Source organism: Acartia tonsa, chromosome 12 (assembly GCF_053477335.1).
Source record: "Acartia tonsa isolate MP-2025a chromosome 12, ASM5347733v1, whole genome shotgun sequence".
In the NCBI taxonomy this organism is placed as follows: Eukaryota; Metazoa; Arthropoda; class Copepoda; order Calanoida; family Acartiidae; genus Acartia; species Acartia tonsa.
This window is the reverse complement of record NC_137271.1, coordinates 29,588,776-29,615,929: the sequence shown is the minus strand read 5'-3', so window position 1 is coordinate 29,615,929 and position 27,154 is coordinate 29,588,776. Positions and strand designations below refer to the sequence as shown.

The window sequence follows — 27,154 nt, the reverse complement described above, 5'->3', positions numbered from 1 at the left end:
GAACAAAGATATATTTTTTTGCTTTAAAATAAGAATAGGGTTTATTTTAAATAGATAAATTATAACAACTATGTTTTAATAAAATTCTTTAGAAATGATTCATATGGGGAAATCCAGAAAATTACAAATATCTCCATTAAACAAACATTGTAATATTATTCTCTACATCATTAATGTTTTAATGAAATGTGATACTTTATTTATATAAAAAATCTATTTTTGGTTTTATGATACACTTCCTATTTACGAACTTTTAAGATTCTGATGTTTTTCCCTAATAAAACAAAATTGAAGCTAAACAATATCTCGGAAACTACTTGTCTAAATAGGTTGCAATTTTCTTGGAAGCTTCCTAATTTTTATAGTGGGGTTTTATGCTATTTCCATCACCTCACCACCTTACACACAGAGGCTAGGGGCGAGGCAACTATTACTTTTAAAAATCAACAAACATGGTCAATTCTCGTGAACCATATTACTCAAAAAAGCTTCTCTGAAAAAAAACTTAATATGTCCATTGTTTTGTTATTTATTAAATAAATTCAACAAATTGTTATGAAATTTAGCAAAGACTTCAAAGCTGATTAGTTAGGGGAGAGGGGGCACAAAATCTTAATAGGCGAGGTAATTCAAGTATATTGTGAGGGTCTTTAGATGTTTTTTTGGGCGGGGGGAGAGTGGAATTACCCCCTAAACGCTTTAAATTTTTTATTCGCAGGATATTGACTGATGTATTTTTAAAAATCATCACTTTACCCCCACTCTGGACATCTTGAAATGCAGTAAAATACAGCTAGTTGAAAAAAAATATTTAATAATTTTCAGAGTTAAGCAATGGCTTGTCAAGAGGACTGTGAACAAATTATTAGAGCGGGCAAGGAGGACTCATGGGATACAGGTAAATCAAGGGATCTTGAGGGATAAGACGATAATTTATCAGGTTTGGCAGCCGTGTGTAAGCCTCAGTGAAATAATCATATTATAACTTTAAATTCTGCTGAATGTAAAAACCTGTTCCAAAACAGACAACCCGTATTTTCATATTTTTTTTACACAAGCAGGTTAAAATTTGAGGCGTATGCGCGGCTGCAGAACCCTTATAAATTGATGTACATACTTCCCTAATGATAATAAACAAAATTTTCCTTTATAGATTTGATAATTGGTTGTGAAGGGAACTTCAGGCTAGATATATTGTGAAGTTTTCTGACGAACAAATATTTTCAAATAATTTTTTGGGGAGATATTTTCTCAGCTGCTAATAAAGATGTTTGTATGATATTTCACCGAAAGAATTGCTTAGCCAAATAAGAATAAGAATTTACATTGATAATCTTGCTAATTGTAGAATATTTGTATCGTCTTTATGATGAATTTATTTAATCGAATTTCTTGACCTTATCTTTATTTTTGAGAACATAAATAAAATCTGTAGATCGTTTGGAGCCTTATCCGTGCGGGTATTATCCTTAATCTTACTTTAACCTAACCTACAATTACATTTAAAAATGTTTTTTTTTTTCTTTCAAAAAGTTAATTTGTGTTCTAATTGCGGTATGATGGAGACCGCCATCCACCTTACTATAAGCATAATATTCCAGGTACAAATTCTGGATACCCCGGGTCCGGGTCTGACTGGGATGAAGCAGGTCCTCTCAGAGAGAAGCTGTGGGTTGACTCACTTGGGGACAGAGATACCAGGTGGACTAATTGGGAAGAATCTTCAGGAAAATTTGCTGTTACTTTTAATGGCCTTTTTAAAAGCGTATAGTTCTCACTACTTCCACACATTTAAAAATATTTTTAAACCTACGGTTTGCAATCTAAAAAATCTATTTTTTAAATCTAAAACTAAATTTTTGTATATTTTACAAAAACTTTTATTATAACAAAGAAATAATATTTGTATTGAAGATTTAAATTATAACAAACTTTAACAGCATTTTTTTTACAGACTACAGTACATCATGTGATAATATTTTTGAAATTATGCGAAATGGGTAAGTTGGAACTTTAAGCTGCGTAGCTACTCCATAACTATGATATGAACGTTTATCTGACAGTCATTACACTTAAGAGATAATGGTATATTATGAATTAAAGAGACTCCTAAAAATTTAAAACTTTATGATTGTATTATAAAAAAATCTCCATAAAACAGTGTCCTTACTTTTCAACCAATAATTTAGAATATATAAGGAGAAACTTTAAAACTGGGAGAAGGGTTGGGGGGATATAAATAGATTTAACGTCCATTGCCTTGTCCCTTAAGATCCCTGATAATTATGATTATTATATTTAGAAACCTTGCTCAAGTTGAATACTTCTTTGAGAAATATGGTATGGAATACAGTCTGGACCAGAGAGACGAATATGGCCACTCACCATTTCATTGGGTGGCTCTTAATGGCCATATACCTATAGTCAAGTAAGGATTATTTTTGTGTTTATATGAAATACTGCTCTATATTCGGTACTCTCTGTTACACTATTCTATTTTCGGTACTCTCTGTTATACTGCTCTATATTCTGTACTCTCTGTTACACTGCTCTATATTTGGTTCTCTCTGTAATACTGCTCTATATTTAGGTATCTCTGTAATACTGCTCTATATTCAGTACTCTCTGTAATACTGCTCTATATTTGGTACTCTCTGTAATACTGCTCTGTATTCGGTACTCTCTGTAATACTGCTCTATATTTGGTACTATCTGTAATACTGCTCTATATTCGGTACTCTCTGTAATACTGCTCTATATTTGGTACTCTCTGGAATATTGCTCTATATTCGGTACTATCTAATAAAATATTCTTACTGAAAGACGCTATAGACTAACACTGGATCCAGGTAGTTTTCTGGATTATATATATATACTTATACATTTATTATAGGTACATAGTAGAAAGGGGTGGCAAGATTGACCTGCACAGCAACAACAACCAAGGCCCACGGCCAATACATTGGGCCAGCAGAAATGGTCATGTGGCCGTTGTGGACCTCCTTCTAGAGTCTGGAGTCCCGGTGGATGCTACAGATCACAAGGTAAAACACACTTGCAGCAGAAATACTCTTTAATGTAGCTGTCTATAGTGTCCTAGCAAAATGGGGATAAATGTCACTGCTTTTGGCCTACCTATTCTCTTTCCATCTACTATGACATCAATACAATAGGTAGACCAAAAGCTGTAACTTCTATCCCTATTTTCATAGGGCATTAAACACAACTACCTCTTTAATGTTTTATAACAAATTAATTTTTCAGGAATGAAAGTAATTGAATATATTTTTTATTATCATTAAATTTTTAATTTTCATAATTTTGACATTTAAAATAAGTTCCATAATGTCTAGTTTTAACATATTTTTTCCTCACAAAATCTAAAAATCTAAGTAGGTATTTTATGTTGATTATGTTTTTGCAAATGTCTTTTTTGATTTGGAATTAATTTTGTCATAATATAAATGTGGTCGTGGCTGACATAATATCAACAAAATGATATCTTATTGGCATCAATTTTGATATTGTCATTTTTCCTAGGGTTTAACACCTCTTATGATGGCGTGTATGTTTGGTAGAACCATGATAGCTGCCTATCTACTTGGTAAAGGAGCTGCCCCCCATCTAACAGGTGAGTAGAACTATAATAGCTGCCTATTTACTTGGTAAAGGAGCTGCCCCTCATCTAACAGGTGAGTAGAACTATGATAGCTGCCTATCTACTTGGTAAAGGAGCTGCCCCTCATCTAACAGGTGAGTAGAACTATGATAGCTGCCTATCTACTTGGTAAAGGAGCTGCCCCCCATCTAACAGGTGAGTAGAACTATGATTGCTGCCTATCTACCTGGTAAAGGAGCTGCCCCTCATCTAACAGGTGAGTAATGAATGAAATGAAATGAAATATTTATTTTATGACACATACAAAAAAATATATATACATAACATGGTATAATCACAAACAAACAATAAAATTGATCATAATTACTTACAGTTTAATAATAAAGATAATAGTATTCACATTCAAAATTCGTGTCAAAGGACTAAGTAATTTCTCTCGAGGTAATATTAAGTAGCCTTTGCAAATAAGAAAAAAATGATAAAAAAAAAATATAATAGATAACATGAGTAGAACAATGATAGCTGCCTATCTACTTGGTAAAGGAGCTGCCCCACATCTAACAGGTGAGTAGAATTATGATAGCTGCCTATCTACTTGGTAAAGGAGCTGCCCCACATCTAACAGGTGAGTAGAACAATGATAGCTGCCTATCTACTTGGTAAAGGATCTGCCCCCATCTAACAGGTGAGTAGAACTATGATAGCTGCCTATCTACTTGGTAAAGGAGCTGCCCCCCATCTAACAGGTGAGTAGAACTATGATAGCTGCCTATCTACTTGGTAAAGGAGCTGCCCCACATCTAACAGGTGAGTACTGAGTAGAACAATGATAGCTGCCTATCTACTTGGTAAAGGAGCTGCCCCCCATCTAACAGGTGAGTAGAACAATGATAGCTGCCTATCTACTTGGTAAAGAACCTGCCCCACATCTAACAGGTGCGTAGAACTATGATAGCTGCCTATCTACTTGGTAAAGGAGCTGCCCCCCATCTAACAGGTGAGTAGAACTATGATAGCTGCCTATCTACTTGGTAAAGGAGCTGCCCCCCATCTAACAGGTGAGTAGAACTATGATAGCTGCCTATCTACTTGGTAAAGGAGCTGCCCCACATCTAACAGGTGAGTACTGAGTAGAACTATGAAAGCTGCCTATCTACTTGGTAAAGGAGCTGCCCCACATCTAACAGGTGAGTAGAACTATGATAGCTGCCTATCTACTTGAGCTGCCCCCTCATCTAATCTAACAACAGGTGATTTAGCAAAAAAAATTGTAGCTCAATACAGATTTAACACAAACGGTTGAGACTAATAAAATAAAGTTCAATATTTACATTACACAATCTTATTTATAGAGTAGCAGCACTCTAAAAAAATCAAAAAAAAAAGCACTGGCTCTGTAGAATTTTAAAAAAGAATCTGACTTTCCAATTAAAATGCATAAAAAATGCATGTCTTTCAACGGTCGCTCTATTTTTTTTTGCTATTAAACTTTCTGTCTATTCACATATTTAAGTAACTTAATTATAAAAAAAAAGATTTGCCTAAAGAAATGTATTAATAAATATGAATGCAATTAACTTTTTATTTTGTATGTAGATATGAACGGAGATTCCGCCCTACACTGGGCAGCATATAAAGGATACCCTGGCCTAATGCAGGTATAAACAAGATTTAGGAAACGATGGCTACTAAATCCTATTATATAAAGTAGTAAGTTTTCTTGTATCTACCTTAAGATTTTAATAACTACTTAACCCATTGAGTTCTCCATTTTGGGGAATCTTCAAATACGGCCATGGATGGTTTTAGGCTATTTACTTTTTTATAGTAAGTCTTAAGATGGGATTAGGCTATAATCCTATTTTTATCCTACCCTATTCCTTTAAATAATGAGCCCATAGATGCTATGTGCTAGTATAGTTTAAAGAATTTAAGCAAAAATTTCTCACGGTTTTAGTTGGTAACCATAGGTGCGTTACTTTAACAGGCTAAACATTTTTTTAGACGGTCATTCCAAAACACGACATAAAAAATCTTGTAACATATTTAGCTAATTTAACGTCTAAAAATTATAGGTTTATGTATCTTATTCGAAGATTTGCTTAGAAGGACAAACTTACATAATTGTCCTATTTATAGAGTAGCTGCGCTACTAAAAATATACATGGAATGAAATGCATAACTTTCCAAAAAAAAAATAGTTTGCATCAAATATGAAAACAGAATGACAAAAGCAAACAACTTTTTTAACAAATATTTTAGATTTTGGTCTGAAATAGAATATTGAAATTTCTAAACATTATTTTAACTGTTTGATATCTTTTATGTTTTTATAATTAATTTGTTGGTTTGGTTAGTTTTGGTTATAGTTGTAAAACTTATGGAGATGGTTTTCTAGAATCTATGTAATAATAGCGAAGCATAAAACAATCATGGATTGACCAATAAGCAATTAAAGTGAATTATGAAGCAATTGTTAACTGGTCACAAAAAAAAGAAAAAGAATATTCTTTTGTTGCAGAAAGGCTGACTAACAGAAAAATTTGGTTGTAAAAAAGATGTTCTTTGATTTTTTTTGTGGGACACCTAACTGCGGTGCTAATACTAGGGGTGCGTGCCCTGTCAGACTACCCTTCACACAATATAAGTTAACCTAACTTGATCTAAAGTAAAGTATATGAAAAATATACCTTTACCCTCTTTATTTTCTTCTTCTTGCTACCCCCCTTGAAGCCTCTAGGGACACATAAAATTGTTTCTATTTTAAAATCAGCTATTTACAAAAAATATTTTTTCGTCGATAGTTGGTGTTAGCTATGTTTTTAGGCTTTTAGCTAATTGCAAAAATGTCCGCAGGGTGGCGTTTTTATTTCTTTTATTTTTGTCGATTTCTCTGGGGAGGGTGATCGTACCCTCCCCCAGAATATTTATTAAACTTCCCGGGACCTATGAGAAGCTAAATGGTTAAGGAGAATCGGTTCAGCGGTTAGCGAGATCCTTTAGTACAAACACACAAACAGACATACATCCTGTTACTTTATTATAAGGATTTATTTTAGAATTTCAGTGCTCGACTTCGACACTTTGAGGGTAATTACTTTTTTACTATTTTAAATTTTCAGATGTTGATATACTCTGGGTTCGATCCTCAAAAGCCAGACAACTTTGGTTCCTCTCCCCTCCATCTTGCCTGTATTTCTGGTAACCTGTCCGCAGTTAAACTTCTCTGTGCAAAGGTTAGACAAATTTTAGATTTTGTCCCAGGGAGGGAGGGGACATTGGACTGTAAATTGCATTGGTATCCAAAGTTTTATAAGCTAGTAATCTTACTATTTAGCTTAAAAACTTTAGCTACCTATATTCAATTATGATTGGATGGTTGGTTGTATGTTTATTTAAGTATTATTTTGTCCGAACTTGGTTGAAGAGAAATTGCCAAAAAAAACTCATTTTTGCAAACCATGCCATAACAATATTGGATATATAATACTTGGATATCATGACAGGAAAATTTTTGACGTCAATTAATTTACTAATATAGTCCTCAAATATTTGTCAATACGTTTATCCATGGTCAAAGGAGAGGAAAGGATAAAGTCATAATTTGGAGGGGGGGGGGGGGAGCATTATATTAGCCAACTTGGAGAAATATTTTATCAGGGTATGCGAGAATTTCTCCCATTGTCCACGATTACCAAAACTTCAAACAATTCAATAAGATATTTATTTTATTTCAGAATAGCGTGGAATTATCACCGCGAGATAGAAACCGTAGAACGCCTCTAGATCTAGCTGTTAAACACGGTCACCAGGTATACACCGAGCATGCTTGAATTGTCCTATTAAATTCAAACCTTGCATGATAATACTAAAGCAATGATTTTAAGTGCAACACTAGGGAGGGAGGGGACATTGGGCTGTTTATTACACTAGTTCCCAAAGTTTTATGGTAACCTTTTCTTATTCGTTGGCTTAAAAACTTTGGGAACTTTTATTGAATTCTGATTGGTTGATTTTTAGGTGGAGTGTTCAAACGTTTCAACCACTAATTGTAATCTACTGACGGAGTAGTTTTGTGAATTATCATTGGCCATTGTCGTATCCCTTTAGATCCCAGTAGCAAAACTAAGCAGGGACGTCTAATTGGGGGGGGGGGGGGGTAAATGGGTGATTACCCCCCCCCCCCCCAAAAAAAAATAAAATAATAATTTTAAAAGCTTGGACGTTCTTCCCTCTATGACATAAAGATTACCCCCAAAAATGAACTTAAATATTAAATTTTTTACCACACCCCCTACCAAAAAAATCAAAATTTACACCTAATTTTTAAATTCATATGTTTAGTGAAAGACCAATAATAACTTTAAAATTTACCAATTTTTTAGGACATATTGAAATTTTTGGAGAAAGAGAAAAGAAAACGGACAGCATTTTTACCTGTATTTTTAGACGTTTGGTAAGTAATCTATACAATGTTTAACAATGTCTTATTTTGATTGATTTTTTAGTAGATTTTGACACAACATCCTCTAAAAATCGTGTTTGAGCCTCAAAAATCCCAAAATGTGAAAGCTTTTTACATTTATTGTTCTATTATATTCAGGAAAACAGATCTATAGTATAGATGTATATACAGACAACTACCTCCCTTCCTTTTTCAAAGACCTCTTTCGTCTTCTTCTAAATTATTTTCTGCTACTTGGCTGTTTTATGAGCGATATCATTCGTTGATTTTCAATGGCCCAATAGAAAGGTTGCAAAAGGCGGTTGCGATGGGGAGAACTTATTCAACCCTTTCTCTCTCTAGCGTTTTACTCTAATTTCAGGACCCTAGTTTTCGGTCAGAGTGGACAAACAAAGGGGCCCCTGTTATTTTTCTTGGGTAGTGTACTCCTATGGGCTTATCCCATGTACTTTCTAAGGGTAAGTTTTAGATTAATGGTAGGCCGGATATCCGGCCATTTTCCAATTCCGGCTGTATACCAGATATTGAAACTATCCGGCTGATTTTCAATGCCGGATATCCGGTAATTTGCCGGATATCAAACGTTTGCCAGATATACGGCCGGATATCAAGAATTCAAAATCTGCCGGATATCCGTTATCCGGCCAAAAAAGTATCCGGCCCAACCCTTTTTTTGGATTATTAAGCTGCTACTCAATGTACAATACAGTTAGTATGTCCATAATCATAAGTTTTAGAAAAGTCTTTTGCTGGTTCTTGGGACGTATACTTTTTTGCTTAACCCATGTTCTTTTTAAAAGTCAGCATTTGTTAGTTCAAGGATATAGGGATGTGACAATAGATCTAAAATTCATTCTTTTGGTTGTCTTGTGCTTTAGGTACTGTAACTAATGAAATTTTGCTTTTTTGGGGTAACTTTTGAAATTTTGGTTATTAATGCAAGATGACGCTAATGTCGTGATGCTCCTTAGCAGAACAAGCACACAAAAACAACTAAATAATTACTAGCAGAGGTATGTTATGAACAATATTATTTTGGATAACTCTAAACTTGAATTATTCGCTATTGTCTTACCCCTATATGCCTGATAAGTAGCGAAGCTATTCTATATGTCTGTTAGTCTGTATGTCTATAATGTATTTCTGCTTTGAATAGTTCCAATGATGCTTAGTGCCTATAAAAAAGGCGCCATACGATACAAATGACCAATAATGGCCAGTATACATTACATATTAATTGGCAAATGATAAAATGTATACTGGCCATCATTAGCATTTTGTATAGTATGACGTCAACATTATAAGCTGCTTCAAATTGCAAAATGGTTATCTTTATTATGTATATGCCACTAAGACAAGTAAAAAAATATTGATTGACTATACATGTGTTTTTGTTCAGTGTATTCCAGTGACCTGGCACCTGCTACCCTACACTCACTATACCTTTATATTTATCAACTTGATAATGTGGCTGGCCCTACTCATATCTAATCAGAAAAATCCAGGTACGATTATCATTTTTCATTTAAAGTTGCCTTTTTATTTAACCAGCTCAAGGAGCAATGAAGAGTTGTCTAGGATATCAACTTCAAAATACTGACCAGTATATCAATGCTTTAAATAGGACTAGTGGCTACGCCCCTTGAGGTCTCTTGGTGCATTTTAGAGAAGATTTGGGTTCGAACATCCCAATTTCAAGTTTAGTTTTTTTAATTTAGTGGTGAGATCTCTTAGGAGGGTGGTATTACCCTCCCTTAAAATAGCTTTAAACATTCTCAGGATTATGAGAAGCTACCTTGTAACTTAATTACAAGGACATCTACCACAAAATACTAACTAGTATAACAATACTATAAATGGTATTTATCTAGGATATCTACCATAAAATACTGACCAGTATAACAATGCTATAAATAGTATTTATCTAGGCTATCTACTGTGGTATCCGCCGAGGATAAATGGCAGACACCAGAGTTCAATTAGACTACGGCAGCGTGAACAGACGTGGACACCTTACTATAGAGAAGCTACGCTTCTCTAACAATCACTAAATAACAAACAACATCTATTTCAGTTGTCCCTTTATTGAAGGTCTAAGGAATACTAAATATATATACAACAAACAATAGCTACACAGATAGGAATAAATAATCATAACATAAAAGCATTATATACACATACAATAGTCAGTTTGGGCAATAATGATCCCCCATCCCTGGAAAGGGTGGGGGGAATTAGCAATGCAGCTTAACCATAATAAAGCTTGTCAGATTCAATCATTAATTTTAGGCATAGGGAGGGGGTCGGCAGACCCCTTCCCCAGGACTCGGGGGAGGGCCTGTGGCCCTTCCCCGAACCCCGGTCAGGGGTGCCATAGGCATGGCTCACGGTTGCCGAATACCACAACTCTCCCCTCGGAAGGCTGGGAGAGGGTTTCCCTACCAGACTTCCGACAGTGGTTGAGGCCTTCGGCCCGCTCCTTAGGGCTAAGATATATACAAATGATAATGATTCAATGGAATCCTAGTGGTGAGTCTTTTCAGGGCTGATGGGCTCCCAACGTGGGATAGAAGGCAGAGGCTGGCTTTGGTTGGACACGTAGCTCGGCGCCGGCAGGTGACAGGTTGGCGTGGGGCACAGCCACTGCGGGACCGGTCAGCAGCGGGGCATTCTGGTTGTTGTTGGCAGCGGCTGGGGCACTGGCTGCCAAGTTGACCGTCTGAGCGGCAGCCTGGCCTCCCGAGGGGCCGCGGGGTCTTCCAGAGGGCGGTCCAGGCCTGCCTGGGCGGTCATGCCCACTGTCGGTCGATTGCATGGACACCATTTCCTCGGCGGCTTCCCGGCCAATGGGAATGGCATCCCAGTCTACTGAAAAGTCCCGGGACTTGGCATGGGTGAGCCGGGCTCTGGCCAAGGCCTTCCTGTACAAGGTTGGATGGTACAGGAACACTTGTGACATCGCATTCATGGCGGCCCGTACACCTCCTTGTGCGGCTGCCAGGGAAATAATGGTCAGATCCCCCAGCAGTTTGAGGATCAACAACAGTAAGCACAGTATGGCTGCGCCATCTCCCCACTCGTGAATAGTTTGTCTGAATCCAGCCCAGACATCCAGGGCGGCCTCTCCTTCCTCTGCCAGTCGGTCGATATTGTAGGACACGATCCCATGGTCTCCAGTGGCCGAACAGCTACCTTGCTGAACGCACGAGCCATAGGACAGGCCGGTCAGCATGGCGCTTTTATACGCTGGGAATGCTAGCAGCTGCTGCCAGTCGTTCAACTCAGCCTGTGAATACAAGCCTCCTGAACTAAAGTCATCCAAGGGTTCTGTCAGCAGCTGCTTGGGCGTATCCAGCGGGGGTGGCCTCTTCTTAGGTGCGGGGGTTAGTTCTATCCAGCCTTCCTCCGCGTGCACAGTCAGGGGGTAGGTGGAGGAGCAGGGAATCTTGGTGGCGTGGCCGCTATACACCCGTGTCACGGCGTCTACAAATCCTGTGGGTTCCACTGGTACTTTGTCCCAACATTCCTTGCTTTCACGGACAACGTATTTGTTGCGTTGGCAGGTAAGCTGGAGCAGGACATCTCCCCTCAGTACAGAGAACGTGCTCCCCTGGACACGCACCGGGTGGGCCGGGTCTAGTTGCTGGAGCTTCCAGCAGTTGGCCGCTACTTCTTCTGCCGCTGTGCTTTTCATGCGTGTCTCCAGGGTGAATCCAATGTAACCTGCATGTATCTGGGCCTGCAGGGGGACATCCACATCCCTGGCCGATACTCTGGGCAGCGCTGCCGCGGCCGGGTCAGCTGCCACGAACAATGCTGGGTGGTTGGTGGCATGGGCCTCAAAGTCGCAGTTCACTATTGAGGTGGGGTTGGTCATGTTGATGAAAAACTGGGCTTGATGGTCAACCAGGAACGCATCCATCACTAGGCTAGGCTGGAGGCTGCGGATCAGCCTCAAGGGGCAATCTCTCCCCAGGTGGTCCCACACGTAGGTTGCTTCCCCAGTGATGCAAGACAGCTCAGAATGGGGACATTCTAAGGCCAGGTGGTCAGATTGGGACTCCACCCGTCCATCCTCTACTACGTAGGTCTCTTCCTTGACCAGCAGCCGTCGTTCCTGGAGCACTAATTCATTGCGGTACAGCTGGCCCTCGAAGTGGACGTCCTCCCCTTCACAACCCACCCCCTCGGGGCTGTTGACAAGGGCGCCCACCATATCGAGGGTGAAGAACAGGGGATGGTTCAGCTGGAACGTCAGTGGCTGGGTCTTGCCTGGCAGTGTGTAGACTCGGTTCCTGGCCAGGTCTCGGCACGTTTCTGGATCGATCTTGGTTGGCCTCATGAGGGTGGGGACCGAGGTCACCTTGAGGTGACCCCATACCCCACACCTGAATGTCCACTGGGACACAGTGAGCTGACAACTGTATCCTGTTGTTTCCCTAATCTTGACTTGCTGCAGGACGTGTACTTCATGGCCCAGGGGCACCTCCTGGTGTAGCGGTTCCGTGCTACACATCTTTTCTTTATTGTAGGCTGTGACGTGGGTGGGGTTGGCGCAGTCCCACCCCACCAGGACGTAGCTGGTTGTAGGCCACACGGCTGCCAGCAGTAGTCCCCACAGGACCATCCACCAGTGTGAGAAGGTACCAGACAGCCATCTACCTCGCGCACGCGGCTGGGGATCTTCGGCTCGGGTCACGGCTGCTTCTCGGGGCTGGACACGGCTGGGCTGCTCCTGGCTAGATACAAATTTCCATTGAGCGTTATCTTTGTGTGGCCGGGGCACCCCGATACCCTCCCCAATGACAGACTGGCAGGCGACTGGCGCTTGCCTGGGTGTCGGCTCCCCTAGCCCCAAGGGGTCCCTTCCCTTGTCCATGGCATGCCCAGTGGCATGGGGCTGAAGTGCGTGTGGCACAGGCTCGCCCTGACTCACGTCCCTCCCCTGCCCTAGGAACTCAGGTGCATGTGGCACAGGCAAGTCCTTATATCCCCAAATTTCAATCTCCCCAGCCTCTGGTGCAGGGGGCACAGGCAAGGTTGGGGTTTTACAATAGTTTGGATACAACACATTTGTTAAATTTAACTTATCCTGGCTCGACTGGAAGTGCTGGGCAGCTGGGTTCCTTCGGCTGGCAGGGGGCGCTGGATGGTGTATAGTTGGGCTCTCCCTACAGGCTGGTGGCGCTGGCTGACTGGGGGTGACGGGTGTCACCCCTTCCTCTGGGACTGCTGGCTCGTTCCAGGATCCAGGTATCTCGGTGGCGGCGACGGTTGTCGCCCCAGGCACCAGGTTGGAGGCTGGCTCGTTCCAGGATCCAGGTATCTCGGTGGCGGCGACAGTTGTCGCCCCAGGCACCAGGTTGGAGGCGCTGGATAGCACCCCCCAGTCATCGCAGGTGGCGGCGCCGGGTGGCGCCCCATACATCGACTCTGATGCGCTGGCTAGCGCCTCCTGCCTCTCTCGTTCAACGGCCGCCAGGGCCTTCCCGTACACCGCCTCAGTGACGCTGGGTAGCGCCCCTCCACTCTTGCTGGGTAGGTTCGGTCGAGCAGGCTCCATCATGTTTAGGCTAAAAAACTGGGGCCTCAGAACTTCTGGCTCGGCGATGTTGTTGGGTTGCACAAACTCCGGCCCCAGGTGGTTGAGACTGAAGCCCAGGCCAACCCGGTTGGGTTCAGCCACGCCTCCCAGTACGTTGATCCTAGCTGGAACGGTCCCAAACTGCGGCATTCCGTCGGCTCGGCCCGCTGCGTTGGGGGCGGCTGCTTGCTGCGGTGGTGCTGGGGGCGCGCTCCCTTCCATGTGGGCTACTCTGCTGGGCTTTCCTGGGGGAGCACCCTTGTCTGCGGTGCGCCTACGGCCGGCTACCTGGTCCCAGTCGGCTCTGCACTCGGCCGCCGTATGGCCGGCATAGTGGCAACGCTCGCACTTGGCAGGACGGTCACGGCGTGGCTGGGTGCGTCTCTCCTCTAGGCTGACTTCCATAGGCGTCGGGCAGTCTCGAGCTCGGTGGCCTTTCCCTTGGCAGCGGAAACAGCGGCCTGGAATCTTGTCATCTGGAGCGACCTTCCCCATCTGGTGGAGACCCGGAGCCAAGGCGCCAAATTCCATTGGCTCCGACTCGTCGTAATGGGGCAACTGGACGCTGGCTGATCCCGTGAGCCCGTCGGTGGCATCCACTAGGCACACACCCTCCTTCAGCTGCTTGGTAATCATTGTGACGGTGAACATGGCTCGCCTCGTGTACTCAGGTACAGAGGCGATTTCATGACTCATCATTTCACGTTTCACATTAGCGTTACGAATGCCACGATTTAATTCGTTGACTAATAATTCAAGATCCTCATGGCTGTAGGCATCCCTATACAAGGCACACTTTGTGGATATGTATGCTTGTATAGGTTCTGTCGAGTGTTGCCTGTAATCCCTGAAGGCTTGCTTCAAAGTCTGGGATTCAAAGGCGGGACGAAATAACATTTCACACTCGGCCTTGACTTGTTCGTATGTCAAGGCTTGGCCTGCCTCGCCAAACAGATGAGAAGCCATTTCCGCCGCTTGCCCTACCAGTGACAGTAAAAGGGCGTTGCGGCGGTTGAGGGAGTCATGGGGCGGCACGCGGTAAGCCGCCCATGACATCTCGAGTCTGCGGATGTGGGAACTCCAGGATTGCTTGGGCGGTCCTCTATACTCCGGCAGGTTACTCAGCATCAGCTTGCGGTACTCGGCTGGAGCCGGCTGAGGGTCATCCTGGAGCCATCCTGGGGCTTGGTCGCCTCCTGGCGCTTGCGGCTGCTCCATCGGGTCAACGGTTCAACGGCGGGACACAAAGTTATAAGGCAATATTATAAATGGTTTGTCACTTGAGGCTTTCTAGCCTAACAGCCAACACTGTTTTATCACTAGGTTGGTAGTTTAGTTACAAAGATATAACTTAGCTGTACTTATCACTAGTTTTATTCTGAGGTTGTGGAGTAGGCTGGTAGGGGTAGATAGCTGTTGAGGGTCTGAACTGCTGTCAGGAACTGATTTGGTTTTCCTTTATCACACTATAGACAGGAGGAAGAAGCTTGTAATTCTTTATTTTCTAAAAATACCTCTGTTAGATGCTATGGAGTAGCTCCGCTCCTGTGTGTGTGTGTGTGCGTGAAATCTCCTGTCCTTGCAGTGCGCTCACGCACCGTCAAATCCGCGCACACAGGTAAAACGCGCACTTATCCCTCAACTCGCTCTCTCATTGGTCCGCTTTGTCCGTTGAATTTTATGATATTTCCGAACTCCGTTGCGCGACCCGTAAATGGCGCTCTGTGTTCCCGGTCGCTAGCTCCACACCATGGGCGGACTTAGTCAAGTGTGGGTAGGAGGGGGGAAGCGCGTGAGGGGACGGGGTAAATCCGTCCGTTCCCCCTGTGAGGAAGGGGGAGTGCTGTGGGTTTGAGGTAACTGTGTGATGAGGTAATGGTGCCCTTTCTCCTTAATCCTAGGCTTATCTGTTATGTCACCTTGATTGTATTTCCTTCAATAGAGAGTGGGCCCCTCCCTTTCCTCTGGAATAAGGGGTGTATTTTTGTTGTGCTGTAGGCTTGGGTAGTTAGATTGTTTATCAAGGCATTGTTATATTACATCTAGATTCTATTTTTGGCCTTATCACAATACATAACAGATTTGCTTACCAAACCTGTTCTATTTTTAGTTGTTATCACAATACACAACAAATCCAAGCCTGTTCTATTTTTAGTTTTATCACAATACACAACAAATTGTTTGCCAATCCTTGCTCATAAATCTATTGTTTAACCATCACACTAGGGTGGTAATCCCTACAATGTGATATAATATCTGCTTTTCTAGATGGGTGGCTGCGCTGTAGCCTCTCAGGATACTTGGAGTTGACGTAGTTTTCTCTGCTTTGGTACACTACACTCGTATGTTGGCTCGCAGCTCGCAGCTATGTGGCGTGTTTCAGCCTATCGGCGGCAGGGAATGTCCCGTCCTGCTAGCGCCGCTTATCCGAATCCGGCTGATGGCGGCAGGGAATGTCCCGTCATGCTAGCGCCGCTGGTTCGGATCCTGCTATCTCTTGCAGTAAATGTTGGCCTATTTTCAGCCGTTTGCACTTATTTGGCCTGTTTCAGCCAGTCCGCAGGCCTGTTTCAGCCCTTTGAGCGCTCAATTCTCCGTTAGATGTCGGCGCTTCTCGCGGTTCTCCGTCAAGTTTCGCTGTTTCACTTCCACAACTGCCGGATGCAGAGTTAGACCTTGCTATCCAGGGTGGGTAATTCAGGTTGCTTGTGTCAGTTTTGCCAGTTTCACTGCTGGGAGTACCTTAGCCTCAGCTGCGCGTCTGCTCTACACTTGTGGTTTGCCGTAATCTCACACAGCTGTCACCAAAAGTTGTGGTATCCGCCGAGGATAAATGGCAGACACCAGAGTTCAATTAGACTACGGCAGCGTGAACAGACGTGGACACCTTACTATAGAGAAGCTACGCTTCTCTAACAATCACTAAATAACAAACAACATCTATTTCAGTTGTCCCTTTATTGAAGGTCTAAGGAATACTAAATATATATACAACAAACAATAGCTACACAGATAGGAATAAATAATCATAACATAAAAGCATTATATACACATACAATAGTCAGTTTGGGCAATAATGATCCCCCATCCCTGGAAAGGGTGGGGGGAATTAGCAATGCAGCTTAACCATAATAAAGCTTGTCAGATTCAATCATTAATTTTAGGCATAGGGAGGGGGTCGGCAGACCCCTTCCCCAGGACTCGGGGGAGGGCCTGTGGCCCTTCCCCGAACCCCGGTCAGGGGTGCCATAGGCATGGCTCACGGTTGCCGAATACCACACTACAACAAAATATTGACCAGTATAACAATGCTATAAAGAGTATTTATCTAGGATATCTACCACAAAATACTGACCAGTATAACAATACTATAAATAGTATTTATCTAGGATATCTACCACAAAATACTGACCAGTATAACAATACTATAAATAATATTTATCTAGGATATCTACCACAAAATACTGACCAGTATAACAATACTATAAATAGTATTTATCTAGGATATCTACCACAAAATACTGACCAGTATAACAATGCTATAAAGAGTATTGCCTATTTTGACCAGTGGAAGCACTCTACAGGAAAAGGTAAATTTCACACATTTTTTCCTCTAGAAAAAAACTAGTTCTTAACCATGATAAAAATACATGCCTCGCATAGTAAAACATAAACTAATATTCAGTTCCTGATATAATACATTTTTAGAATACTTTATGACCTGACCTAACCCTTTAATGTAATGTTTAGGTCCTGATATAATGCGGCTGTGTCACACTTGCCGGTCTGTCCGTCCCCTCAGGGCTAAACACTGTCGTATTTGCAACAGGTAATAATTGGAATCTTGTTCTGTCCGTTTCCTTTTAGAATGTTATTACTGTCCTATCAAACTTTATATGGTGATGCCCGAAACAGTTAAGTACAGTTTAGAAGAAAAAATATTTAGATGTTTGGAATAATGATTCCCAGGATAACAAGGTTCAATGTTTTAAGTGAATCATCTCTATAAAAGTATGGCTTCAAACAGTATCCTGTATTTAATCACTTTTACAACTAATTAACATAACTAATTAATTTGTTTAGACTGATAAGTAAGTGCTGACACTCTACAAATTTTCGCTTGTCCACTCGTCTTATTCTATAACTTTTTGAGCTCTTTTGGATGTTCTCATCCTTGGTACAACAGATCTAAAGTATAGATGTACATACATATAACTACCCCCCTTCCTTTTTCATTGACCTTTTTCGTCTGCTACCAAATTATTTTCTGCTACTTGGCTGTGTTAATACATACAACGTTATTGGTTGATTATCAATGGCCCAATTAAGAACAAGCACAAAGACAGTGCTATGTGGAGATACAGTTATTTAACCCTTTCTCCCTCTAGTGTTTTACTCTAATCTAGGACCAAATACAATTATTTAAAAGAATTTTGTTTTATTTTTCAGATGTGTTGCCCAGTTCGACCATCATTGTCCATATATATATAATTGTGTAGGTCTAAATAATAGGTAAGTATAATATTTTTATCATTATTGATAAACAATAAATTGTCAGCTATGAACACTTTTATTTAACTTCATATAGTCGACATAAATCATTAAAAGTACGTGTCCTAATTTTTGTGATTTTTTTAAAATAAATTCGTGACGAGCAAACAACGTTTAAAAGTTTTATTCGCCGGGCTTAAATAGATTTTTTCAATAATTACTCAACAGAATTAAAAAATTAAGGTGTTAAATTAAAGATCTTACTAGTTTTGTTCATAAGTGCAATTTTCTTCTTTTTTTGTTGCGTTTTAGTACCTTAAAACTAACTAAAATTTTTAAAAACTTAAATTACTTCAATTCAATATAAGAGGTCTACACAAAAACTGATTGCATATCTAAATTCTATGGATCATTTTACATTTTACTACTTACTAAAAACACCGACTAGGTATTTTTAAAAAATCACAAAAGTTAGGAAACGTTCTCTGTTGAAAAAATATTTGAGAAAATTTTTATAACAATTTATTCACAATATTTAAGAGTAAAATTGAACATAAAATAAGGAGTTTGACTAAAACTCACATGAAATATTTAACAAATGAGGTATTTTTATATATCTTCGATTTTTGTTTTATACTGAATTATATTTTAGGGGTTGGTTCTTGGTGTTTACTCTATCTGTGGCTATAAATTGTTCTATAACAATATTCTTTGCCTGCTACTGTATCTCTGTAGAGGTAGGCCTACCCAGTTTTATTTATTTCTACCTGGGATCTAAAGGGATAAGACAATGGCTGATAAATTGTTTTGTATCTCCAATAAATACAGAAAATAACCCCTTCTGTAGTTTACAATTAGTTGTTGAAACGATTAGACAATCAACTCAATAAAGGTTCCCGAAGTTTTTATGCCAAAGAATAAGAAAACCTTATTATAAAACTTTGGGGACTAGTGTAATAAACAGCCCATAGTTCCCTTCCTTCCTGCATTTCTACACTGCTATTTGAAATAGAAGGCTGATTGGTTTGGATATTTCTTTTACTGAAGAGAAATCTGACATGATCCAGCAGTCAGTTTTGATCTGAGAGACATGGAATTTATACTTACTTATTATGGAAAAACGGTTCGGTAAATTAAGATCTTCATCTTTAAACATAAACTTTTATACTTCATTTAAGAGGACAGGCGACTGCAACCTAAGCATTTAGTGGCTCTGTATTCAAAGAAATAAGAAGAATAGTAGTAAAATGAAATAGTCTAAAACCATCCCGGGACTAATGTTAAGCTTCTCTGAAACGGAGAACTCAATCAGTTTAGTTGTGATTAGAATATCAAGCTTCAGGCAAAAAACTTTGCTACTTTATATATTAAGATTATTGTATTATTAATGTTTTTTTTTTTATTAGGGCTGGAAGTTGTTATACATAATTGGACTGATAGAGGCTCTTATTTTCTGTGGTCTTGGATGGATTCTATCTGGATTCTCGGTAAGCTAATATTAACAATGAGTGTCAGAACTGAATAAGCAGAATATATATTTATGCATAAGTCTAAATAAAATTGTAAGTAAATTTGTTGCAAAACTGCTAAAAATAAGGACATAATTACATTTTTTAGGACTTGATTATAGGAATGCTCACCAAAAAATATAGGAACAAATATTTTAATATTTTTTTTTCATTTAAGTTATTGTATGCTGCAATGAATCTGACTTCAAATGAGATGTTTAACTACAAGAGATATAACTACTTGAAAAATTCTAGAGGTAAAACAATTAGAATATTCATTTTTAATATTTAAAATAGAATCTAAGACATTTTTTACTTGTACACTTTTTATTTAATTGCACATTTTTTTCAATATTGAGTGATATAATATAAAAGGGGTGTACAGAATTAGGATGAATTTTATCATAGGGGGTGAAGTGAGTATTTTGCCCTTTTTTTCTCTTCTTATAGTTAGGAGATTAAACCATTTTTTATAAAAGCGGTAATATAATAATGATTACAGTTGATCTAATAATCTATTTTATGATTCAATTTTCCCCAATCTTCATGATGATATCATCTTGGCCGATATGGTTTTTGTTATCGTCCATTCCATTTTGGCCTCTCTTGGTAGTTACAAAATTCATATCAGCAAAGATGATACCATTATAAGAGTGGAAAATTGGATCAAACATTACGCTTTTTAAAAAGAAAGAGCTGTAATTATATTTCTGATTTATAAAAATGCCTTCAACCTCCTAACTGTCTTACAAAACAAGGGAAATAAAAAAATAAGATCATTTTTAAGAAGTGTAAAAGTAAAACAAGAATATATAGCTGTTAAAGAACAATTTGAAAAATTTAAAATAATTTAATTATATCTATTTTAACTTCTTTTTTATAAAAAAATGGGTATAGTTCTTTTCGTGGCAACGCCTCTTAAGGGGCGATTCGTTGTATTTTAAAAATGGCTTTTGCTAGGTTATTTTAGGTTATATTTGGTTTAGTGTTTGCCCCGCAAGGTTAGAGCCCCCTGCAGGGCCTAGAAATAGAAGAAAAGATACTGTGAAAATATGAAGAAACGCCCCTTAAGAGGCGTTGCCACGAAAGGGACTATATTCAAAAATCACACCATGTTATACATCAAATTTAGAAGTATAATATATTAACTGACGCTTTTAATTATATTTAACAAAATTGGTAGATGGCGAAATTCCTCTTTTCGACATTGAGGCAGCTTCCCCCCCCCCCCTACGAATTATGTAAAAAAAGAATAATCAGACTAGTAGATCTAACTCCACTAATGCCTTTAGTTTCTATTTTTAATGAATAACAGTGTGGCGTGTATTAGGGAGTTGTCACCCCTAAAAGTTTGAATTTGAAAGGGCGTAATTTGTTTTACATCCTTCTAGTAAATCGCCACTGATCAATAATACCACAATCTATAAAAGCCGCCAACCATTACCTTATTTACCCTAGGGAAATTAGGTGCTCCAATGTCGATTTGAGGAATACGACCATTTTACTCTCAAGTACACTGTTAAAATTATTTTTGCACATATGGAAAAATATTTTAGACCCGCATAAACAAGCAGCTTAGAGCACAGGCATAATGTAGGCGCATTACATATAAAGGTTGGGTCATAAGAAGTTCTCATTTTTTTTCTCTCTCGCATAAATTGAATTTTTATAAATTGAAAATGCATGAAAAGTAAGAGAATAATTTAGTTATTAAGAGAATGCAAATAAAAATTAATTAAACCTCTTATGACTGTACACCGATAATATAATCATTATTTATTTTTATATATTTTTTTAAAATTTATTTATAATTTTTTAAATCCTGCAATAAGAAAAAGTATGTAAATATGTTACTTTTGCTTATGCTTTTTTTCAATACAAACCGAAAATATTAATCTTTTATTACAAACATTACATTTTTGTTAGATGTGCATGAAAATACACAAATTAATGGTCAAATTTGAAGCATTATTAGTACCCCCCAAAAAATAACGATTTAGATTTTAATTGATAATTAATTTTTTTATTTTGTCAATTTGGGTCATTTTTGTTCTTTTTTTCTTTATTCTTGATAACAACAAACACAAACATGTGCATTAAATTTACTAGGTGTAGCCACTAAATTGTCATTAACTCTGTGCTTGAATAAGCAAAATTATTACATCAAGAATTTTTAAACAAATTTTAGGGGCCCTTGGTGTGGAGGAGGGAAGGGGGAAGTCGATCCCCCAATTTAAAATGTTGTTTTATTGAGAAATTTTTTGAAGTCCAGTAAGTAATCTAGTGGTACCGCTTAGCGACACTTTAGAAAATATTTTCTTTGGTTGATGGTTGTGGAACCCTCCCCCATAATAGTTATAAACCTTTCAGAACCTATGAGAAGCTACATTGTAAAATAGAACCATATATGTTCAGCGGTTAGCAAGATCCTTTTGAACAAGACAAACAGACACTCATAGATTCTGTTACTTTTATAAAAGGATAAAAGTTTTTTTTTTAAAATGACAATTTAGGTGCTACATCATGAATAGTTTTCTCAATTTAATTTAATTTATCAGTATTTAATACCTTCTAAATAATCTCTTTTTCAATATCTTTTACGATCAGTTTATTGGCTTTTTGTGCCTGAATGGTGCAATCACAAACAAAATACTTTCAGTGTCTTGAAACTATTAACATATAAATATTTCTTAGTTTTTTTTTACCTTCAAAGGTATTATTTTCTGTAAATTTGTATGTTAACATTTAGTTTATTGCGCTTTTTAAATCATACTTTTCTTAATTATGACCATTTCAATTTTCATATGTATAGTATATATAAATATATGTTTGGTTATAATTAAGAATAGTTCGACTTAATAGGCACATTTGATTAAACAGTAACACACAATTTTACAGAAAATACACGAAAAAATTAAACCCTTTGTAAAATATGTTGTGCAAGATATTTGATTCAAAAGATATGTACCCCTCTGTTTATGTTACATATTTAAGTAAAAATATTGTTACAAAACCAAACTGTCATCCCCTTAAGAATAAATAGTTTCAGTCATATAGTAAACTGATAATCTTAATTAGCTAAAATTTGCCATTGCAATTCAATAATCTTAATTATCTTGTTTTAGGAAAATATCACAATCCCTTTTCTCGAGGTGTGTTCTACAATTTGGCGGAATTCTTTTTGTGTGTGGAGCCTGTAGAGCCGGAACATCTAAATCTCAGAGATCTATAGAAGGACTGATGTTTGAGACATTTTTAGATATCTTTAGACAATTTGTAGACAAAGGTGGAAGGAGAGGCTAAACTTAGTCAAACAAATGATGCAGCTTATAGTGACTAAAAAATGATCTCATACAATACAAATGACCAATGATAGGCCATTTTAAATGAAGTAATGTTTCCACTACTGGTGTATGAAGCAATTTTTTTACGGGCACTATAAGTTGCTTCAAAACAAATATTTAAAATAAAACTTGATTTAATAAATTAAAGCATTGCCTTCCTTCGGCAATAAATGCCGTGCTAAGTCCAGATATTATACAACACAATCTTTTGATACCAAATCAAATCACTCGTTTTATCTTTGTAGAACTTTTTTTCTTATTGTTTATATTTCTTATGGACATAACATTGAGTTTGTCTGTAAGAAATATAAACTTAAATTAAAAGTAAAGTTTCATAATTTGAAACTTTTTTATAGTGCAAATATTATATAATATTAAGAGTTGTGTGAAATCACGATACTGGATTTTAAAAGGCGCGAAATTAAGCATAGATTTTTTACAGTGTGCAAAAATGCAAATAAATATGAAAGAAAAGATATCTTTACTTGCAATAAAAAAAATAGTATATAAATGAGATTTTTATGCCATTAGTAGAACATAAAGATAGATATACCTCCTATCTCCCAAGATAGATCAACCTTTATGTTAATGCATACCAATTAATAGGTTAGGTATATGTATCTACTTAATTCAAAGTGATTTCAGCTGATAATTTTTGCACCTAAGAAATAAAAATTTTAAAAGCACTGTGTAAATATATACAATATAAATTATTTTTCTTTAATATTGCTTATTTCATTATTATATTTGCTAAAAATTTGTGAAAATAGATTTTATATGAAAATTATTAGAATATTATTATTAGCAACGAAATTTCATCATTTCATTATCATGAAAAGCTTTAATTTTTGTTATTTATTGAATTCTGTATTTAAATCAGTTAGTTATATGATTGGATTGTCGTGTTTTGGAGTGTGGATCTATATATAGTTGAAATATTAAATGGTTTGTACAACTTAAGTAAGATATTAAAATATACTACATATTTATCTCTACCAATACACAGAAATTCATTCACATGTCAAACTGTAAAAATGTTATAAAATAAGATATTTAATAGTAAGCTATGCACATAAAGTTGCCTTATGCCTGAAAAAAAGCACAAAATTCATATTATTATATTTTATGAAATGTCTTAGGAGGATTGACAAAAATATGTAGTTTGAATTGGTGTGTCCAAAAAATGGAATTAAGACATTTCGATATTATCAAATGAACAATTAGGTATAAAAATTGCCTTTTTTATGAGGAGCTTAAAACAAAGTTTTGATATTAAAATTGCAATTGTTTCGATTGATTTCAAATCCACAAAAAAAAAATTATATTTGATAAGAAATGAACTAATTTAAGATTTTAAACATCAATGTTTTACTTAACAAACCGTTAGTAAATCAGTTGATTAAAATAAAATAGGGGGATTCGTGGCTCAGTGTTAGCTCACTGAATTAGGATAGTGAGAGTTCGAGCCCAAATCTCAATATCTTGAATTTATTAGTAGCAATATATCCACGCAACCTATAAAGGGTTGTTTAATGCGGGCAATTAATAAGTGGTTTGAATACCTAGAAGCAACGTACATAATATATTAAAAATCAGAGGTGAATTCTTTAAAAACTTTTGCCTCACTAAAATCAGTGAAGCTCGCTAAAACTTTAGATTGGATAATTTTGCCTCACAAAATTTTAGTGAGGCAAACTGATTTTAGTAAGGTAAAATTTTTTTTTAAGAATTCACCTCGGTTTAGAAATCTATCTTTGATACTCTTTACTGTTTATCAAAAAAATGAAAAAATTCTAAGAATAGGTTAGTAATCAATTTCAAAATTCTAATTGAATTTGAAATATCTCCAATGGACATTGTTGAAATGGTGTTAGAATTTAAGTACTTTGGAGTCAGCTTTCTGCGGGTATTATAATGCTATAAAGAATTTTTCAGAGAACCGGTTCTGATCCAGCGGATATTAGTCGGTTTCGGAAATACTGGAAACCCTTTTCTCTTTCTGTTGTCCTATCATAATGTCTTAATTACATTTCTTGACTGCTTGTTGAAATATTATTATAAGTAAATAGTTTCTTTGAATAATTTCAAAAATGAGAAACAACAAAAATTCAAAGAAATGTGATTAATAAAAAGTTTTTATGAGGAAGTTTTGCTTATGATTATATTTCAGTATTATTTAGTATTTTGTTGTTGATTTATAAATATTTCTGTTTATTTAAATGCGTGATAAATAATTATTTATTCTCTATATGATTTCCAACTAAAGAAACTGTTGTCCTTGTAGTAAAATAGGGAAAAAACAGATAAAATAGATAATGTCTAATGGTCGTTTCGTGTCACGAATGCTAAAATTTGGGGTTAACAACTAGATTTCTTTTAGTTATTGTCAGAAATACACAAATTATACAATTTTGTTAAATCTGGCGATAAAAAAAAATAACATTTATTTTTGCCAGCTGCGCAATTAGTTTCTAAAAATAAGATTTGAGTTTCTTATTTAAATAGGTAATTTTCCAGTAAGTGCCTAGCAAGCAAAAACCTTTTTGAATGATTTAAAAATTAGTAGGGGGAGAGGTTTTTAGTTACCCTAACCCTGCGGGACTTCCTTGTAACCAATTTAACCTAACCTTAAAGTTCACATGAAAATCTACCACCCGTTTCTATATTTCAGTTTATTTCAAAATTAAAAGGAGATTTTTGCTTGTTTAGCACTTTTAGGAAAACCGCCTTTTAATCTCATTATCATTGAAAAAAACACCTTTTCATAGCTTTGATTTTTATAGCATTTTGTCATTTTTTACTCATTATATTATTATAATTGAAATATACTGTATATATTATACATGCAAACACAGCTATAATAAATTAATAAAAATAAAAACATTTCTTTTTTACTTGAAAGGAAAAAATATTTATCCTTATACTAAAGTAACAGGATGTCTCTGTTTGTTTGTCTGTGTGTCTGTATGTTTGTACCGAAGGATCTCGCTTACCGCTGAACCAATATGATTCTCCTTTACAGGCTAGCTTCCCATAGGTACTGGGAAGGTTTTTAACTAGAGGCCTCAAGGGGGCGTAGCCACTAGTTTAGCTATAAAATGATGTTACTGGCTCCTTAGATATTCATTGTTAGAATTGATATTTTGATTTATAAGGTTAAATGCTTTGTTAAAGTTAAACATGCTTAAATATAAACAATGTTAATTATGAACATGAAAATATAATATAAATGGATATTATGACAGGTGAGAAATTGTCATTTAGTTTGCTAGGTTGGACTTAATCTATTGGCCAGTATAGTCTTCCAGTAGGTGGGGAAGGGTTGGAATGATTAATATTGTTTTATAAATTTAAAAAAATAAGTTTTACCATAGTTTTATATGAAAAAAAGCTTCAAAATGTTAGGAATTTTTTTACTATATATCATCGAATGTTTTGTTGAGTTCAACCTGCTGTGACACAAAAGTAAACATTTTTAATTCAAAGTGTTGATTTAGATAAAGGGATGGTAACTTGTAACATTGTTAACAGTTTTATTAGTGTACTTTCGTAATTTACAGCATTTGATTATGTTTTGGCGTGTTATTTTATTTGAACCATTAAACTCAACAAAATATTTGATGATATTTCATAAACAAATGCTTAACATTTCAAAGTTTTATTCATAGAAAATTATCGTTACACTTATTTTTTTAAAATTGATAAAACGATGTCGAATATAACCATAATATATTCAACTAAATAACATTTAGAATCTAAGCTGGAAGGTGCTTAAAATCACTTGCTCTCGTTCATGGATAGTCCCCTTTCGGTTTTGAATTTCGTGCCTGTGTTTTTTATCGCCCTATTGGATTGGATTTTTACACTGTTAGTATATAATTTTTTTAAAGAATTTTTTAATTTTGGAAGATTTAAAAATAACATCTTTTAGGTTTTACTTAAGAAATGTCGCATTAGGACGTTTATCGTATTAGGAGGTCCGTTGCATTAGGACGTTTTTCGGTGTATACTTATAAATCTAGAGCATATATATTTTCATGAGATACAAATCAAATAAAATGGAAATAGCGTATGGATAAAATAATAACATGGAAACCGTTTATGGAATCAAAAAAAAAACATGTTGTAATGCAACCTTATAAA

At 37.1% G+C, this 27,154-nt stretch overlaps 1 protein-coding gene across 3 annotated transcripts; it reads left to right on the top strand.

Moving 5' to 3' along the window:
- Positions 1-802: 802 nt before the first annotated feature.
- LOC145333500 (uncharacterized) lies at positions 803-25,892 on the top strand. 3 transcript variants are annotated; one of them, XM_080178653.1, is made up of 20 exons: positions 803-898; positions 1,602-1,727; positions 1,955-2,000; positions 2,303-2,428; positions 2,894-3,044; positions 3,541-3,631; positions 5,216-5,277; positions 6,742-6,855; positions 7,357-7,431; positions 8,005-8,075; positions 8,446-8,542; positions 9,484-9,589; positions 17,172-17,258; positions 17,419-17,497; positions 18,118-18,180; positions 18,812-18,896; positions 19,566-19,646; positions 19,846-19,924; positions 21,224-21,260; positions 22,793-25,892. In XM_080178653.1, the coding sequence occupies exons 1-19, from the start codon at positions 835-837 to the stop codon at positions 21,244-21,246; spliced, it is 1,626 nt and encodes a 541-aa protein (XP_080034779.1). In that variant the 5' UTR covers positions 803-834; the 3' UTR covers positions 21,247-21,260; positions 22,793-25,892. The 3 variants fall into 3 exon arrangements, with proteins under 3 accessions (XP_080034779.1, XP_080034778.1, XP_080034780.1); XM_080178652.1 differs by lacking the exon at positions 21,224-21,260; XM_080178654.1 differs by lacking the exon at positions 22,793-25,892 and having other exon boundaries at positions 21,224-21,261.
- Positions 25,893-27,154: the final 1,262 nt, after the last annotated feature.

Excerpts from the sequence above, each read along its gene's own strand:
- LOC145333500 (XM_080178652.1), top strand. The coding sequence starts at position 835 with ATGGCTTGTCAAGAGGACTGTGAACAAATTATTAGAGCGGGCAAGGAG. Across the intron at positions 3,632-5,215 it reads AGCTGCCCCCCATCTAACAG|ATATGAACGGAGATTCCGCC; the intron begins GTGAGTAGAACT and ends TTTTGTATGTAG. Across the intron at positions 18,897-19,565 it reads GCTACTGTATCTCTGTAGAG|GGCTGGAAGTTGTTATACAT; the intron begins GTAGGCCTACCC and ends TTTTTTTATTAG.